At 45.7% G+C, this 19,257-nt stretch overlaps 1 protein-coding gene across 1 annotated transcript in view; it reads right to left on the reverse strand.

Moving 5' to 3' along the window:
* Nucleotides 1–1,995: 1,995 nt before the first annotated feature.
* Nucleotides 1,996–19,257, reverse strand: part of LOC147034318 (uncharacterized) — a 58,484-nt gene continuing 41,222 nt past the window's right edge. The window contains exons 16-20 of the mRNA XM_085880646.1: nucleotides 18,387–18,532; nucleotides 18,117–18,258; nucleotides 17,869–17,943; nucleotides 6,444–6,737; nucleotides 1,996–6,321 (exon numbers count right to left, since the gene is read on the reverse strand). Of these exons, the coding sequence (XP_085736772.1) occupies nucleotides 4,004–6,321; nucleotides 6,444–6,737; nucleotides 17,869–17,943; nucleotides 18,117–18,258; nucleotides 18,387–18,532 (2,975 nt within the window). The 3' untranslated portion in view covers nucleotides 1,996–4,003. The remainder of the gene's footprint in view (nucleotides 6,322–6,443; nucleotides 6,738–17,868; nucleotides 17,944–18,116; nucleotides 18,259–18,386; nucleotides 18,533–19,257) is intronic.

Genomic DNA, 19,257 nt, shown 5'->3' on the forward strand with positions numbered 1-19,257 from the left:
TACCATCTCTTTCCACACAAACACGTTGCAGGAATCATGCTTGCAGCACCGGGCTTGATCACAGGGTGGCGGTTTGGCTCGGGTGATCGATTCCAATCGTCGCGACTCTCGATGCCGGGTCACATTTGTGCCGTCTCGAATTTTAGGGTTCACGACCCCATGGCACCAACCCAATGGAATAGACCATCGTGTGCAAGTACCCTGATCAAATTCCAAAATGCCTGCCCTGATCAAACCACCTCGGAGGACAAGGGAAAACCACTCGAGACCGCTCCGGCAGCATCGATTGTCCACAGAAAGTCTGGTCATGGAGTACGACTCGAACCTACAACTTGCAAACCACGAGCTTGTCCTTCATCTTCATACACGTTCGCAAATGAATCAATCATCTCAGTACGAACACCACGTTCGGGGTGTCAGCGTTTTATTGAAGCAAAACATGGCCATTTCACAGGTAACCAGACGGGCCACTTGGGTTTTACAAAACTTTACAGGTGCCCCCCACTCCGGCGATATATATATATATATATATTTAAAAACCAGACAGAAGTCTACAAGTAAATACAAACTCACCCCCTCCCCCCAAACCCCCACTCCCACCGTGTTGACCCTTTGGACCAGGTCGAACCAAACCCCAGACCCCCAGTTCAATGCATTTTATACTTCATCTCGAGATGAATTTTGTGCAGTCATTAATGAGCGCTACAATAATTAATGTCCAGCCACGTAGCGCGGAGAGAGTTGTTGCTCGGGATTTCAGGGACAATTTGTAGGATTACAAATCCCATTCAAAGTATGTCCACATCTGGCATTTGCTGCGATGCTTCCTCGTTTAAAACGCACATTATTCCACAAAAGAAAAAGGTTTGAAGCGACCGACCTTGGTGATTCCAGGAAACTGAGCTCCCTGGAACCCGGTATGCAGTTCGACGCACCTGAACATCAAGTGAGGTGTGCAACATTCAGGTTAATAATCCTTTGGCTGATGTGGAATCGCGTGGTGGATGGTCGAAAGCTCAGGATTTGGCCATTCTTGATCAGATGTACACCCCCCTCTCTCTCTCTGCTCCACGATGCACAAATCTGCCACACTCCACGCACATGTCCAGTGTCTCAAAATTCACCTTCAGGGAGGGCTCCACCTCATCATCTAAAAACATACCTTCTCAGCATGCTCCACTTCCTCCCCCCCCCACCCCCTTGTCTTCTCTCCCAAGCTTTGTGTCCTTCCACATCCGAATCCAACATCACCCTCACCCCCCCCCAATCCGTCCTTTCCATCACGCCATGAAAATTCCTCAACTTGTCCATTTTTCAAAATGTAAAATTAGTGTTTTTTTAATGACTCGTCAGTTAACATCAACAGAAAAAAATATATATTCTCAACCAAATGTTGAGACACATTGAGCAACCGCAGGAAAGGTGAAGCAACTTTTCAGGAGTAAGCCTTGTTGAAAACGAGGTTGAAGCGCTCACAACCAAAAGGTACTTTCACCATCTTGCCCAGGGTGGTTGGCATATCCCTCTCAACATTTGCATTGAGATAATTCTATATTCTCCAGTGTATGGCGGCTCGGTCTCCTCAACACACCGCATCCTCTTTACATCCGTCAATGTCACCCCACACAAAACCTTCACCTTACCACATCCTGTATCGTTATCCAAACACTTCACCATTCCGTTTCCTCACGTTAATCTCCAGAAGCTCCGCATGCACAAATGTCACACTATCGTGCCATTTGTACGTCGCTCTTCCATTGTTATACCTGCCCTTGCTCCTCACATTACTTTCTTGTTCATCTTTGAATGCAGCCCACACATTTGGTTTATCCTAATAAACTCAACCTCCTCCCTCTCCCCGTATGTACGTGTTCGGATGAGTACCTTTCATACGAAGATACTTCACTCAGTTGGCAAGCTCGAGGTTTCTTCGAACTAAAAACCTATTTTCATCGATTTTTAAAGACACAAGGATATACCAAATGCAAACCGATGGGACAAGACACCTCTGCAACCCTTTATGTGCACAAACCCAAACAGAACTGTAACAGCACGGTGGAATTGGCAGTGGCATGATTAAAATGGCTTAAAAAAATTCAAAGTTTAGTAAATGCAGCAGGCAGAGTAACGCTTCTCAATGAAAGCCTCCTTGAGACCACCTTACTTTAATTTTCCCTATGCACAATGAAGTCACAATTTGCTCCCCATATACTCAATGAACACGATACGCAGCACTCGTCAGGACCAAGAGATGTCATTCCCATGATGACGTCATAATCGAAGCAATGTTGCCGCAGTATCTCACACCCACGCTGCAAATTCGGTGGACAATCTGACAATGGGAAGGTGATGCAGCACTCTCAAACATCCCGTGAACCGTTACACCACCATCATTTTGTAAACGAAGATGAACAGTGATCAAGAAAAAAAAAATTACAAAATGAAAAAAAAAAGGGAAGGAAATAACAGCAACGGGAGAGGTAAAAAAAAAATGACGCAAGTTGGCGTTACAGGGCAATAGTAAAACCACAAACGATTATCGAGTGTAAAGCAGATGGAAAAAGAAAGAGACGTGGTGGAATGGCATTGACACGGAGAAGAGCGATGAGCAGAAATAACCATTCACAGCAGAGTGACAGTATCACCGTACATCGAAAATTCTTATCGCAGTAAATTCAGTTAGGAAACACATTAGGCACAGTGAGGTTCTTCTTGAGGGCAACAAGTTACTTTGAACGTGATCCCCATCCAACCCGCCCACCGTTCCTCTTGCTGGTTTCATCCCTCCCTCCTCACGATGGTTTCCGGATAGCGATCCCGCAGGAGGCACATCACATGTCACCACCGCCGTTGATGCATTAAGTCCACATGAAAGACGCAGGCAAAAGTGCAACCAACTTCATAACTACACCGGCACCCAATTCTGTTTGGGATTACAGGGAATTTAAAATACGAGACGGATTTCAAAATGGTGAGCTTTACAAGGTCGGATGCTTATCAAACTTATCATTTAAAAGCTCCCCATATGTGTGAAAAAAAATGTTTTTTTTTAATGCACTGATGGGCAGCAAGCAAATGCCAATTGCACTAATTTTCGGGGTGGCAGCAGCCACGTCTTGTCCATGACCAACGAGGAAACCTATGGCCACGTCCACGCTTGCACACCCAAGGGGCGGGGGGGGTGGGGGTGTGCAAAACGTGATGTCCAGTGCATTCTCCACTCAGTCACGTGTTTGTGACTGACCGCCTGCGCAGAAATTCGGGGAAAACAAAAAAAAATTAACGGTGAATGTTTCCGGGTATTTTTAAAGGGTGCAAAGTGGAAAAGAAAAAAAAAATCCGAAAGTGATCAAATCTGTCGACAAATCCTGTTCCACTTTAGATTCTTGGCCGACAAAAAAAACAGATTTGATTTTACAGGAGCAGGACAACTATAAAACAACAATGGGAGAGCAAACCGATCAACTTGCTGGGAGCGCAACTCGACATTTTCTGGACACGGAGTAAGGAATAAAACGGCACTTGCGATATAAAAAAATTGTATTGTGGAGATCTAAACATGGGTGAGTAAAAAATAAAACATTTTAATGGACACCAAACAGGAAATGCCAGATTTCAAAAACCCTCAGTTCAGCCGGTAAGAGCCACGAACTGGTAAAAAATAATTTATTCCAACATGAATACCTTCAGCCAATCACTTTAAATATCCGATTTTTTTTTCTTTAAAAACCTTTCCAAAGGGGCAACATTTTGCAACAGTACATTTTAACATAAAACACATTGGCTAAAAAAAAAAAAAAAAAAAATACAAGACAACAAACACTTCTCCACTCTCTTTCTCTCTCCCACAGACTTCTCAATTTCATTATCACCCAACCAGGATCTGCAAGCCCACGGACGTGCAGCCACATGAAACTGCAGTCAAGGATGCCTCCTGCTAAATGCAGCAATTGGGCACCACCAATTGTGATGCAAACATGGACAGGGGTCCAAGAGCGAAATGTCACGCCTTGTCTTCACCGGTGGCTTCAGCAACCATTGTTGTTGTAGTTACGGTCATCATTGTTGTCATCACGCCATCGTGGGCAGGTGAGGCGGCACATGCCTCGGCAGCACGTGCCTCGGCAGCACGTGCCTCGGCAGCACATGCCTCGGCAGCACGTGCCTCGGCAGCACATGCCTCGGCTGCACATGCCTCGACGGCACATACCTCAGCGGCACATGCCTCCACGGCACATGCCTCAGACTCCTGCTGTAATGTTGGGGGTAGGGACGTCGGTGCCACAGGAGGGGAAACCTCAGATGTGGTCTCAGCTAACAGGATTTCACTTTTGGCATCATGCTGTGCCTCACCATTGGGTTGAGGAACCTGCTTTGTGGCGACATCTGGCTCCTGCAAGGGTTTCTCTGGCGGTGCCAATGGCTCAAAGCGAGACGGCCGGCCCCAGCGACGTTCACGCTCTTTTGCACGGTGTTCCCATTCACGGTGATTGCCTTCCCGGTCTTGCTCTTGATCACGTTCAGATTCCTGGTCATGCCCAAGGTCTCGGTTCCGTTCCAAATCTCGGTTCCGTTCCAAGTCTCGGTTCCGTTCCAAGTCTCGGTTCCGTTCCAAATCTCGGTTCCGTTCCAAATCTCGGTTCCGTTCCAAATCTCGGTTCCGTTCCAAGTCTCGGTTCCGTTCCAAGTCTCGGTTCCGTTCCAAGTCTCGGTTCCGTTCCAAGTCTCGGTTCCGTTCCAAGTCTCGGTTCCGTTCCAAATCTCGGTTCCGTTCAAAGTCTCGGTTCCGTTCAAAGTCTCGGTTCCGTTCCAAGTCTCGATTCCGTTCCAAGTCTCGATTCCGTTCCACATCTCGATTCCGTTCCACGTCTCGTTTCCCTTCTAAGTCTCGTTTCTCTTCCACGTCTCGTTTCTCTTCCAAGTCTCGTTTCTGTTCTAAGTCTCGTTTCTGTTCCAAGTCCCGGTCCCGCCCCAATTCTCGATCGTGTTCAAAATCCCGCTCACGAACAAAGTCACGATCTCGTTCAAAGTCCCTGTCGCGCCCAAACTCTCGGTCAGGTCTGAACTCGCGATCACGACCAAATTCCCGATCACGACTGAATTCTCGGCTCCGACCGAATTCTCGTCCACGGGCAAATTCCCGGCCACGGGAAAAGTCCCAGCCACGGCCAAATTCCCTTCCGCGCCCAAATTCCCTTCCACGCCCAAATTCTCGTCCCCGGCCAAATTCAGGATCACAGACAAAATCTCGGTCAGGACCAAACTCTCGATCATCTCTGGGCCAACCACGATCCCAAGGCCTCTCCCGACGCTCACGCTCAAAACTTCCACCTCTTCTGTCAGTGCCTGATCCATGGTCAAATCCTCTTCCTCTCCATTCTTGCTGTTCCCCGTCTCTGAATCGCATATCTCGCCCTCCGAGTTCTCCACTTGAAAACCTCTCATGATCAAAGGTACGTCCTGGAGCAACAGAATCACCTGCCGATCCCCGGCCAGCACTTCCATGGCCACTAGAGCCAAAACGATTTCCAAAGGGATCACGGTTCGCAGTACCTCGACCAATCTCCTGACTGGGATCATCGTTTGAATGGGAATCCTCAGGAATAAATCGGTAATCCTGGTCACCTTCCTGTGAGGCCTTTTCTTTTCCAAAGCTAGCCACTGACACTCCATGGGTTGCACCCTCAACATCTCGGCAGCTTCTTCCCTCATCAGTGCCGAGAGAGGCGACCTCTCCTGAGGAGGAAACTGGTACAGGGAACCTCCGGGCAGCACCATTGCTGCTCCCAGGAACATCACCATCATGTGGAAAGGGTGGGGCAAAACGTGGTGGTGGCAACATTGCACCAGGTGGTGGGCCCATCATTTGGTGCAGAGGTAGAGGAGGTGGCGGACCAGGATGCCTTCCAACAAAACCTGGCCTGGGAATCATTCCAGGTCTAAGAATGCCAGGTGGAAAGCGATGAACCAGAGGCAAAGGCAGCAAGCCGTGTGGAGGCGGTGGTGGTGGATATGTCAGGCGTTGTCCAGGTAAACCCATACCCAGTACAACTCCAGGTTGTGCAACTAATCGAGGTGGCGGCACTTGCGGATGAAGCAATGGTGGCCTGACATTTGACTCTTCACCACATACTGAGGTCCCTTCCTTTGAGATGTTAGCTCGAACACCAGGTGGCATAACTGGCAGAGGTAGCGGTGCAGCTCCAGGCATGGTGGCCCTCGGAGTCATTAAACCAGACTGAGCATCCAACCCAGGCCTCAAGCTGTCAAGAGCATCTGGTTTACCAGGTATTGTTGGTATCATGGAAGAAACCAAACTACCTATAAAATAAGAAAAAAATAATGGAAGGGAGAGAAAACTGTTGTCAGACAAACCAATATAATATAACTTTTCAGTACAAACATGAAAATGTGCAACCATTAAATTCTGATACAAGCCATACCTTGACGAGTCACCTGGCATTGCCTCAAAGGATCCAATGATCCTCTTGGTGCCATTCCCAACAGACCAGGTGGGGGTCCAGGTGGTCTCAGGCCAAATGGCCTCTCAGTCAAGGGTGTGGGTAATCCAGGTGGAAGAGAAGGCTGCAGAGGTATCCGCGCCATCACCTCATTGGGTAATTCTGACCCTCGGGTAGCTTGCGGTGCCTGCTGGGTCTGCAGAGTTTGAGGGGTACGCAAGGCCTGCGACGTCCGCAAGACCTGCATGGCTTGTGAAGCTTGCAGTAACTGTGAGGCTGGGAAAGGCAGGTGTTTGTGTTAAAATATAGTTGGACATCAAGATTGCAAAGTAACTCATAATAAAACAGAAAGCACGAGCCACATCCCATCAGGATGTAAAAACCTCACGTGAGACAAGCTAAACACCCAAAGGCACAACAGAGTATGTAAAGTAATCCACTGGCACATCTGCAAAAACTTCAATATCCCAATCACAGAAAACTCATGGAAACATGAACTAAAAGCGATAATTGCGAACAAGGAAGTGGTAATGCTCACGTACGACCTTATGATCCCATCGAGCATGAAGATAGAAAACAAAGCATTGTGACTGGATATAGTATTTAGGTATATATACTGAAACGCAAAAGAAACTTACCACCTTTTAAACCTTCAAATATCAACAATAACACTGCGTGTAGTGAATGTGTGAACTTATTTGTGGACAATAGTGTCCTCACTGACAGACAAAAAGGTCATGGATGGTCACTTCATGCCACAGCTGTTGAACAGCCATTTTGACTGTCAGTGATTAGCCAAGGGGGTACGGGATGCTTTTAATGAGCTGCACGTGATGTCTTGATATTGGCTTTAAAAAGGCCAGTGCAGAATGGGCATTTCAATCAACATGCCACGATTGTCAAAGGATCAACGGCAGTGTGCCTTGGGCATACTGCAAGGCGGTTTGAGCTACCGTGAGGTGGCACGTTGCCTTGGCTGTTCACACCAGACGATATCGGCCCTGATGGACAGAGACACCCTCCACAACTCTGCAGATGACAGACCTCGATCAGGGAGGCCAAGAGTCACCACTGCAAGGCAGGACAGGCACATGGTCCTAAGTCAGATGGCTTCAGACATTGAGGACTAAGTGGGACAGAATCCAGCAGCAATCCATCCAAGGACTGGTAGGCAGTATGCACCGACGATGCACTGCCTGTATCCAAAACAATGGTGGCCACACACGCTATTGAAAGGGGACTGACATTGCACCCTGTGCTGTTCTGTACTGTAGAACAAACTTATGAGATGGTGTATCTTGGTCAAAAACTTGACATGTCATCAATAAAATTCCAATGTTTCAATTGGCAATTGTTGGTTTGTTTAATTTTGAACTGTAACAATTTTATTACATATCAAACAAGTGGTAAGTTTCTTTTGCGTTTCAGTATATATAAAAAAGAACAAAACGGCATTGCTAAATGAGGTGTAAAGACCAGTGATTTTGGCCTAAACAATGCAGATATCAGGAAAATGACCAAATAACAAGACCTCAAAAATGAAGTGAAAAGATCCTGGAATCTGAAGAATGCCAAAATTGCACCAGTGATAATTGGAGCAACGGGAATGACGAAGAAGAACCTTACAGAGATCTTAAAAACCATTCCTGGGACTATTATTACAAACAAACTGCAGTTGGAAGCTGTTCAGGGCTCAGGGACGATCCTGAAAAGAGCCCTCGGAACAAAACTTTGAGAACAACACAACTTCACAGCTTGGTCCATTAATCATGACCTTACCCCCCCCCCCCCCTTTACCGAAATGGAGGTGGATACTTAGAGAACAAGGAGGACTTTGTTCCACCCTCTGAAACCCGCATATGGAGATAACAACCAACAACACAAAAATGAAAGTTGCCAGATAGCGTCTGAACGGGGTAAACGTCGTAACAACAGCATGTACAATGCTGAATGATACCTCATTTAATAGCTCTTGTGTCCAAACGGTGGATGCAGAGGTTTACAAACATCGATATTCATGCAATTTCGAGTTATATTCATTTTTGTTACACATGTGGTGCATATACTTGGAGTCGTTGGTTCGTACATGAACCGGAAGTAAACTGGAATGGCACTCTTCAACGTTGTGACGTCGACAGATGTGCCTCTGCCCACATTATTACATCATCATAATACTTGTACGAAGTTTGACTTGCATCCCTTCAGCCATTAAATTATCGTGTTGCCGAAAACCAATCACGGACACACGGCTGGATGGACGGACAGTCGACCGGACAACCTGAAAACATAATGCCTATCGGAGGAGGCATAAAAAACAAAAAAAAATTCTGTCAAAAAGAAAACCCCAACCTATTCCATCAATTCTGTCAATCATTACCTTTCCATCAATTTACTTTATGAAGAAACCTGATCTCAGTCGAAACAGTTAATGACTATTATGCTGCGAAAGAAACATCACAGCAAAAATTTTTTAGATCCTCGTGGAGGATCTCTAATTCTTACTCACGTTGTTGTTATTCTGCTTCTTCTTGTGGACTTTTTTGTTTCACAGCCTTCAGTTTTCATCGAAACTTCCTGAAACTTGGCATATACTGTATATGTAAAAATACCCTGCGCAGACAGTAACCATCGCCGATTTTGAAAATTCCTCCGAGAAAAAAAAAGTCATGACATCAAAATATCTCCGCTAATGGAAATCGCCTAAAAAATTATCTCCGAAACTCGGCAAGCTTTTTGAATTCTGTTTGCGGGAATCGAACGGGGCATTAGCAGAGATAAATTACCGCACATATGATGCATCACGATGACGTCATTCCTATTTTTTGACATTTTTTGTTTCACAACCCAGAGTTTTCATCGGATCTTCGTGAAACTTGCCATGTATATGCAGAAAGCCCACGCGCAGGCAGTAACCAACTCTGATTTTGGAAATTCTTCCGAGAAAAAAAAGTTGACGTCATAATATCGCCGCTAATGGAAATCGCCTGGACCATTATCTCCGAAACTAGGAAGCTGTTTGAATTTTGTTTGCGGGAATCAAGCCGGGCATTAGCACAGATAATTTATCGCAAACCTGATACATCGCAATGACGTCATATTCGTTTTTATGACGTCATCGTTAAGAGGACAAGGATGTTAGCTCATTTGAGCTTGTTTAAATAATAAGTGATTTCTAATTCATTTACAAACCAATTCTCTTACAAATGGAAACTGGGACTCCATTACTATATTTTCCACTATATTTTCATTATGTTGTGAGGTGTACAAAAGAACGCTTTGACGATGCCTGATGCGAGTGTAAGCATGAGCCATGAAGTTTGACGGTTGGTGTATAATCCCAGTGTGGCAGGTTCACTCAAAAAAATTCTGTCAATTCTGTGAACATTGAATTACCTTTTCATCCATTTACTTCACCAAGAAAACCTCATTCTATTGCAAACGAACACATTCTCCTCACAACGGAACCTTAGAATCCTTACTAAGGCTTCCACTTAACTTTTATGCATATGTCAGCAGTGTGTGTGTGTGTGTGTGTGTGTGTGTGTGTGTGTGTGTGTGTGTGTGTGTGTGTGTGTGTGTGTGTGTGTGTGTGTGTGTGTGTGTGTGTGTGTGTGTGTGTGTGTGTGTGTGTGTGTGTGTGTGTGTGTGTGTGTGTGTGTGTGTGTGTGTGTGTGTGTGTGTGTGTGTGTGTGCGCGCGCGCGCACGCGAGATGTCAAATACCAAGACCTCAAAAATGAAATGAAAAGATCTTGGAATCTGAAGAATGCCAAAATTGTTCCAGTGATCATTGGAGCAACAGGAATGATGAAGAACAACCTTACAGAGATCTGAAAAACCATCCCTGGGACGATAACTACAAACGAACTGCAGTTGGAAGTTCTTGGGCACACGCGCATATGCGCATGCACGCACGCACGCACGCACGCACACACAACGTGGCCAAAAGTATGTGGACACCTGCTCGTCCAGCATCTCATTCCAAAATCATGGGCATCAATATGGAGTTGGTCCACCCTTTACTGCTATAACAGCCTCCACTCTTCGAGGAAGGCTTTCCACTAGATGTTGGAACATTGCTGTGGGGATCTGCTTTCATTCAGCCACAAGAGCATTAGTGAGGTCGAGCACTGATGTTGGGCGATTAGGTCTGGCTCACAGTCGGCGTTCCAATTCATCCCAAAGGTGTTCGATGGGGTTGAGGTCAGTGCTCTGTCCAGGCCAGTCAAGTTCTTCCACACCGATCACAACAAACCATTTCTGTATAGACCTCGCTTTGTGCGTGGGGGCATTGTCATGCTGAAACAGGAAAGGGCCTTCCTCAAACTGTTGCCACAAAGTTGGAAGCACAGAATAGTCTAGAATGACATTGTGTGCTGTAGCATTAAGATTTCCCTTCACTGGAACCAAGGGGCCGAGCCTGAACCATGAAAAACAGCCACAGACCATTATTCCTCCTCCACCAAACTTTACAGTTGGCACTATGCATACGGGCAGGTAGCGTTCTCCTGGCATCCGCCAAACCCAGATTTGTCCGTCGGACTGCCAGATGGTGAAGCGTGATTCATCACTCCAGAGAACGTGTTTCCAATGCTCCAGAGTCCATTGGCGGTGAGCCTTACACCATTCCAGCCGAAGCTTGACATTACGCATAGTGATCTTCGGCTAGTGTATGGCTGCTCCGCCATGGAAGCCCATTTCATGAAGCTCTCGACAAACAGTGCTTGTGCTCACGTTGCTTCCAGAGTCCGTTTGGAACTCGGTAGTGAGTGTTGCAACTGACGACAGAATATTTTTCCGTGCGATGCGCTTCAGCACTCGACGGTCCCATTCTGTGAGCTTGTGTGGCCCACCACTTCGCAGCTGAGCTGTTGTTGCTCCTGCATGTTTCCACTTCACAATAACAGCACTTACAGTTAACCGGGGTAGCTCTCGCAGGGCAGAAATTTGATGAACTGACTTGTTGGAAAGGTGGTATCCTATGTGTGTGTCTGTCTGTATCTATCTGTACCTGTCTCTATCTATGTGTATGTATGTCTATCTATCTATATATCTATGTGTGTCTGTCTCATATATTTGTCTGTCTAATATGAGAATGCCCTTGTGTAATGTCTGTATCAAGCAATTCTGTGTTGTGTCTGTCTGTCTGTCTGTCTGATGTAGGAATGCGTTCACTTTTGAGGTGTTGTCGTGGGAGTGGAGGGGTCGAGGAGTTGAAGTTGGGGGTGGGGGTTGAAGGCTTGGAGTGTGGAGGACAGAAGGGGGTTTTAAGCCTTTGGGTTGGGAGTGGGAGGTTGTGGACTTGGGAGTTGGGCTTGATGAATTGGGTTTGCGGGGAGACTTGAAGGCTTGAGGTTGAGGATTTGAGCATGGAATGGGGGGAAGGGGTTGAGTACTTCAAGAAGAAAGGGGTTGAGGACTTAAAGTTACATTGTACATTACACGGCATTTTCACAAGTCCCTGTCATTATGCTGTCAAAGGGCATTCCTACCAAACTTATGAAATAATATTCCACTCTGGCCTTAGTTATTTTATAACTTGGTTTACAGATCCGCCGATGGTATATTTGCCGAAATGAAATATAAATATAAAACACATTTTTAGCCTTTTATATTTATACATTTTCCGCCGAAGGTGCAAAAGTTTCAAAACCCGAAATGTAAACGCCGCATTTATTTTCAAAATATTATTTCGTGCGCACGTGCCAAAATACTGAGTAACCTTTAACCAAACTGTGCAGTAGTCTTCGGTCATGGCGTCTGAGCAGTGGCCAGCGTGGTTCAGATTGACTGTGGTTTCTGGGGTGACAGTGATTGTTAAGAAGTATGTCAGCGGTATAAATTGGAGTGACTGTATTGGTGATTTAATCACACAACATCTTGACGACGAATATTCTGGCCGAACTATTGCATCAATTCAGAGTAGCAGCAGGGATGATTTGCAGGCTACTCTCGATCGTGCCGATTTCGTTTCCATCGAAAGTTGTACACCGCTGTTCGCATTGAAAGATTTCGGTGCCAAGTACGTCAAAGTTTCCCTGCGAGATGCTGATATTCAGCTTTCAACGGACCAGAAATCAGCCTTTGATGTGCTCATGGGGATGGGGAGATGGTACGATCAGATGCCCACCGAAAAGTAAGAGCTGGTTTTGGCTCTGATTGACCGTTTTGAGCGTGTTGACTCCGAGTTGACACCTTTTTTTAATCATATCCAACACTATGCATTGGTGTGCACACACACATCTACGACAAGGACAGGAATTTTCTCAGCATTGTTTCCATTTGTTTGATGATCCAACAGGTTTAAATAAGAAAAACATGCCAGACTATATTGTAAAAACAAGTTTTAATCCTTCTTTATTGTTTTTCACATCAGATTATACAGTGAACATGGGCATCCTGCATTTGAATGGTCTTCCATCTTCAATGTTTCCTTAGATCCTCCTGGTCCGGGATTTATATTTATCCCCCCCCCCCACCTACCCGTCTTTTCCATGGAACATCCGGAAAAAAATCATAAAAATATATAATTTCTAAAAATTGAAATTATATTTATATTTATATTTCGACCGACCAACCAACCATACATTTTAGCTGAAGAACTGCGTAAACCAAGTTATAAAATAACTCAGGTCTCTATTGGAAACTAATTCCCTTACAACAGCCCGGGGGAACTGGGTTATCTGTTCGTATATATACAAATGCAAGTTGCTTGGTTGTGTCTGAACGGGGTAAACATCGTAACCACAGCAAGTACAATGCTGAAGGATACCTCATTTAAGAGCTCTTGGGTCCAGACTGTGCATGCGGATGTACACCAGCATGCACATGTACACCAGCATGCTGGCTCTCATTTTGCCGACCTCGGAAGGATGACTGGCAGAGTCAACCCCACCTGGTATTAATTCAACAGCCAAGTGGGATTTGAACTTAGGATCCTAGGATCCCAAGCCCACCACCCTAACCATTAAGCCAACACCAGGCATGTTATCAGTACGAGGACTATTATTACTTATAATATTAATCAATTATTTGGATAGTGGGGTAAAGAGTAGGCGTTCCAAATTTGCAGACGATACAAAGCTTGGAGGTAAGCTCGATAGCAGAGAGGGTGGTGGTCAGGTTATGAAAGGAAATTGGATTCACCTGAGCTCAATTTGGAGTGTCAGCAAAGGGGTTGAACACATTGATGCAAGACATTTCAGCTTTTATTTTGAATTCATTTGTAAAAATTTCTAAAAATATGTTTTCACTTTGTCATTATGGGTATTTTGTGTAGTTTGGTGACAAAAAAATTAAATTTCATCCAATTTAAATTCAGGCTGTAACAACAAAATGCGACAAAAGTCGCGGGGTGTGAATACTTTCTGAGGACACTGTACCTTCACCTCCAAGATTAGTGTCGTTAGCAAATTTGGAAGCTTATTCTTAAACCACCAGAGTCTTCGGAATCACAGGCCATCGCACACGAATAACTTCGTGACTCGATGGGTCGCTTATCGACCGTGAATGCCAATAACTCGACCACATGACTTAGGGTCCTCCGTCTCATAAATACTGATTACCTAATGGTCATGTGATCTAATTACCGGGGTACACGCCCTCACTACGCCTTGTTCAAACCAGATCACCTTAACGGATCAGATGCAGCCGAGCGTAACTGCCAAGGACGTACCGTTTAGGAAAACAGATCGTTGGGGGATAATCCCATTTGGCGCGGATACGAACCATGCTGGACCAATGAGGGAAAAGACGAAAACGAGCTGGGAACATTTCTATACAAAGCATTTATTTACAATCAAGCAAGGAAAGGTATGTGGCACAGTAAATTTGGGTTTATTATTATGTACAGCAGGGATAGCAAAATAATTGGTGGGGTGCAACAAAAGACAAGCAATTTACAAAAGCAGGCACAGAGCAGACTTATCCTGTTGGCACTTCTACAATCTTAACTTGTGCTACGACAGGCACCAACACACACACACACACACACACACACACACACACACACACACACACACACACACACACACACACACACACACACACACACACACACACACACACACACAATACTCTGTCTCGCATATTCTGTCTCGCAGGAAAACGGCCTCGCAAAACCTGGCACGGTCGGCCGACCAATGCAACCCAGTAGGCTTTGGGAATGGTAGGGGGGTTGAAATACTAGTGTCTAAGGTGTGGAAGTGGGAGGAGTGATGTAGCGCAATATGGGGGGGTGCGGTGTCGTGCCAGAGGAAACTGTGATTGCGAGTCAGCAATGGATGCTCTTTTGTGCGTCCAAAGGGGACGAGATAGAGAGGTGGAGAGAAAGAGAGAAGAGAAGAGAAGATGCGTGAGGCGACAGATCCCGAACCTAGTCATACATAGGTCTGTGAGTGTAGCATGTACCTCCATGGGACGCTCCGCTTGGGCATTCCCACCTCGAGAGTTGACATGTTATCTCTGGCTTTATCACTTTGCAGGGGCTCGTGGCAACGTGCACCCCGCACTGGTCCTCCGGAATAAGCACGTCTCAGTCGCACAACAACCGCAGGTAAAGAGCCAGCACAGGGCAGAGCCGAAGGAGCAATGAAGAAGAGGGTGAAGCAGAGAGGCAAAGGAGAGGCCAAAGGAGAGGGATAACGGCTTCGCGAGCTGCCTTTTATAAGCCCCGGGCGAAGGGTGGGGGTGACGACCCCAAGCGACCCGCTGTGACCCGAATCCCACTTCTCTATTGGGTCACAGCAGCCAAAGCCACGCCCTGCCAGGCTCCTGGGGCCGGAAGCGGTCTCATTCGCACATCCGGCGTGACACAGCTCCATACCAAACTCCCACGACCCCCACCCACCCCCTACCACCCTCCGGCGACCGGACGAGGGCTGCATCAATCTCGGTACGCCCCCGGCTCAACGCGGCTGGTGCTTTCAATGTCCGTTGCTCGTCCCCGCACCACAAAGCTTGAGCCCAGCTTGGGTTATGCTGCACGCCTCTGTTTTTTGGTGAATTGTATCGATAAAGAGATAAGAGGAGATGCAGGAATATTTTTTCCCGTGTACGGGAGGTGTTGGTGGTCGAAGTGGTGAGTTATTGGGAAGCGAGGGTTGAGCAAGGTGCAATGCCGTTGGAAATTGGCGTGCATATCTGAATGAAATGGCGCGCCATGCACGTGCCATATTGCGAGTTTGTTCTTTTGGTGATTCTCTCACGGGAGTCTGTGTGGTGTGTTTGATATTCATATCATGGTGTGTTTGCTTGCTTGCTTGATTTGTACCATGGCTAAAAAGAAAGGGTTGAAATAGAAATCAGAAGAGAAGATAGAGATATAGTTATTAGACCTAGCCATTAGATCCACGCAACGCACTTCGTCCTGTTAACCCACTATACATTAGGGGAAGGTCTAACTGCACAAATACCAACAAAATAACTGCCTGGGGATCACTGTATGTTGGGTGCCATTGCCTTAGAGGTATGCGGTTTTGTAGAACAGCAACAATATGATACATCCACTGCACTTCCATCATCTACAATTTGAAACTGCTTCATGGAACTACAATAAAATCATGAAGCATGACCTCCCTTTTATCAGTGGTCAGTCGACGGGTGTCCTCCCTTTTGTCCCTCATGACTGTTTCCAACACCTTCCCCACAACTGAAGTCAAACCAACATGTCTATTGTTTGCCAATTCCCTTCTGGATCCTTTCTTAAATAATGTGCTTTATTTTTGCTACTTTCCAATCCCCTGGTACCTGTCACGACTACAATGAGCTGACATCACGCTTATTTGCTCTATCACCTCCCTCAATACTCTTGGATGCATATATTCTGACCGTGGAGCATTTTATATACATACTGGCAGGATATGCTTATATGACCGTGGAGCAGGATATGCTCACACATTGTTGGCAATAACGAACTGTGCCTCTCCATTGTCTTGGGTCACTCACCTGTGTTTGATTTTTACATTTATTTATTTTTATTTACGGACACTTTCTGATGCTTCTGTCATTTTTCCTGGTGTATCGGCCTCGATGTCCATCGGCAGGAAAAAATTACCGTGTTTCCCCATTGTCTCGGGTCTCTTACCTGCATTTTTTCATTTTTATATATATTTTCATTCACAGATGCTTTCCGATGGTTGTGTGGTTTTTCCCGGTGTATTGGCTTTGTTGTCCGTCAGCACACAAAATTTCAGCTTTCTACGCCACCCGGAAGGTACCAAACTTTAATATCAGTCAGTCAATGAGTCAGTGAGTCAGACAGCGAGTCGGTGAGTCAGTGGTTCGAATGAGCTTTATATATTGGATATATAGTATTTTTCAATAGGGTTTAAAGCTCATTGAGTTGCTTCAGCAGTCATTGAAAGCACATACACAGGAATATATATGAGACTACACGGCATAGACTTCAGACAAACATAAGAGCTGACCTTGGGGGAAGTGACATAACTTCCTAGATCACTCTGGATTATGAAGTGACAAGGTGAAGTGGGAAGTGATGACATTATTATGAAGTGGCTTTCCTCTCTGCACTCAGTAAGACATGAAGGATAAACCCGCCTTCTTGGATTGGTATTCAGTCGTACAAAATGTACTCCGATTTTGGGGGAACCAGCTCGTCCATAACCCTGGAGGAACCAAGACGCCCGTAACCCCGGAGGAACCAAGACGCCCGTAACCCCGGAGGAACCAAGACGCCCGTAACCCCGGAGGAACCAAGACGCCCGTAACCCCGGAGGAACCAAGACGCCCGTAACCCCGGAGGAACCAAGACGCCAGTAATCCCGGAGGAACCAAGACGTCCGTAACCCACCAGGACCTTAACCAAAATCGAATTGGCTTGTTCTTGTCAGCTACCCAACTCATCCACCAAATTGTCATAATCTGTCCACATATTTTTGAAAAATTGTGCTATATATCGTTTTTGGCCCCATCTCTCAATGGTGAAGAATAACTTTAAAAAAAATTATCGGATCCAGATCTTCACCAAAATAGAATCAATTCTTCACACACCCAATCTGTCCACCAAATTTCGTCTGAATCCGTCCATAACTTTTTAAGATATCCTGCACACAAACAAACAGACAGGTGTGAAAACATAACTCCGTCCATCTTCGGTGGTGGAGGTAATAATTGCCGTCTGCTTATGCTTAAACCACGACTTTCCTTTCTGATTAACCACCCTATCTCTTTTTGTCTCTAACTTTATGCCTCACTGGAAAATACTTTCTCTTTACATTGTACATTTGCTCCTTGGAGGCTGTCCATTTTAAGGATATCATCAAATGTTTGCAAACATGCTCTAATCAGAATGAAAACACTACACAGTGATAGGTATTGCTAGTACAGGACAATAAAGTCTTTACTACTGCGGGCATATGTTCTTCAAAGACTCAAATAGATGACACTTACTTGATGGTGCCATCTGCACAGGAGGAAGGCTGACAGGAGGTGGCACAATAGGTACAGGACCTGAGACCAAAAAGCCTACACGAAAACAAAAAAGGAAAAGCAAATGAAATCATGAGCCTAACATGAACGGATGTCATCCATCAAGAGCATTTCATTACCCCTTCATTACCCCTGTGCAAGACATGTGACCAGTGAGAGGGAGAGTGCAAATTATGCGCTGCAACACCTGCAATAGTCCCAAAGCATACCAGGTGGTGGCTGACTGGGGTTGAAGGGAGGTCGTGCGAATGGCGGATGAAGCAGAGATGGAGCAAATGGAGGAGCCACCATTGCTGGTAGGTTGGTGGGAAAGCCGAGAGCTTGGACAAGGCCTAGTGGCACTGGCGGTACCTGGGGATGCAGGGTACGAGTGCACATAATTTAATACTCATAAAAGGCACAATGTAACGTGCATGGACATCAATTAGGGAAAGTCAAACTGTATCACGGCCGCTGATTCCACTCGAATTTCACACTACCTGGAGAGTGCGTGTGATGGTGGGGGGAGGAATGGGATTCACAGGTTCACTGATAGTTGGGGTGGAAGGAGTAAATTCTGGGCTTCCCTCTTCAGACTTGACTTCGGTGACATCTCGCTCGGATGTAAACTTTTTCACTTCCCACTCTGTGTGCAAAATGATGGTAAGTGGAGGAGAAAAAGAAGATGCTGGGAAGGCTTGGGAGATGGGGGATGATTACAAATATCAATTGGAAATAGATGTAAGGATCATTTAAAAAAAATTACCCCCGTGTGGGGGTGACGGTCATCTCTATAATGTTTTTACTATCATAATCGATGAACCGTTAAAAGATATCTCCTAAAATGACAGACTAGATAGGTTTTAAAAATGGCGACTTTCACAACTTTCGTGACCTCGTCACCTTGACCCTGACCACGAATCCGGGTAAAAATGTCGTTGGGTATCACTCATCGACCTCTACCCCCATACAAAATTTCATCAAAATCGGAAGTAAAAAGTTTTCTTTGTACCAGGAGGTGTTTTTGACCATCTTCCAGGTTACGTGGCGGCCAAACGGGACGGAAATTCAAAAATCTGTCAGGTTAGATACAAGATAATATTTTTTACTATCATAATCAATAAACAGTTGCCGAATATCTTGAAGAATGGCAGACTAGATAGGTTTTGAAAATGGCGATTTTTATAAATTACGTGACCTCGTGACCTCGACCCTGACCTTGAACCCGGCCAAAACTTATATCGTTGTGCAACACTCATCGACCTCCAACCACATACTAAGTTTCATCAAGATCGGAAAGAAAAATTGTTGACGGACTGATGGACGTACGGACATTTGGTCCGGCTTTATGAGGTCATCTCGGTAGATGAC

Source organism: Eptatretus burgeri, chromosome 1 (assembly GCF_056783735.1).
Source record: "Eptatretus burgeri isolate ZD-2024b chromosome 1, Ebu_testis_v1, whole genome shotgun sequence".
NCBI lineage: Eukaryota > Metazoa > Chordata > Myxini > Myxiniformes > Myxinidae > Eptatretus > Eptatretus burgeri.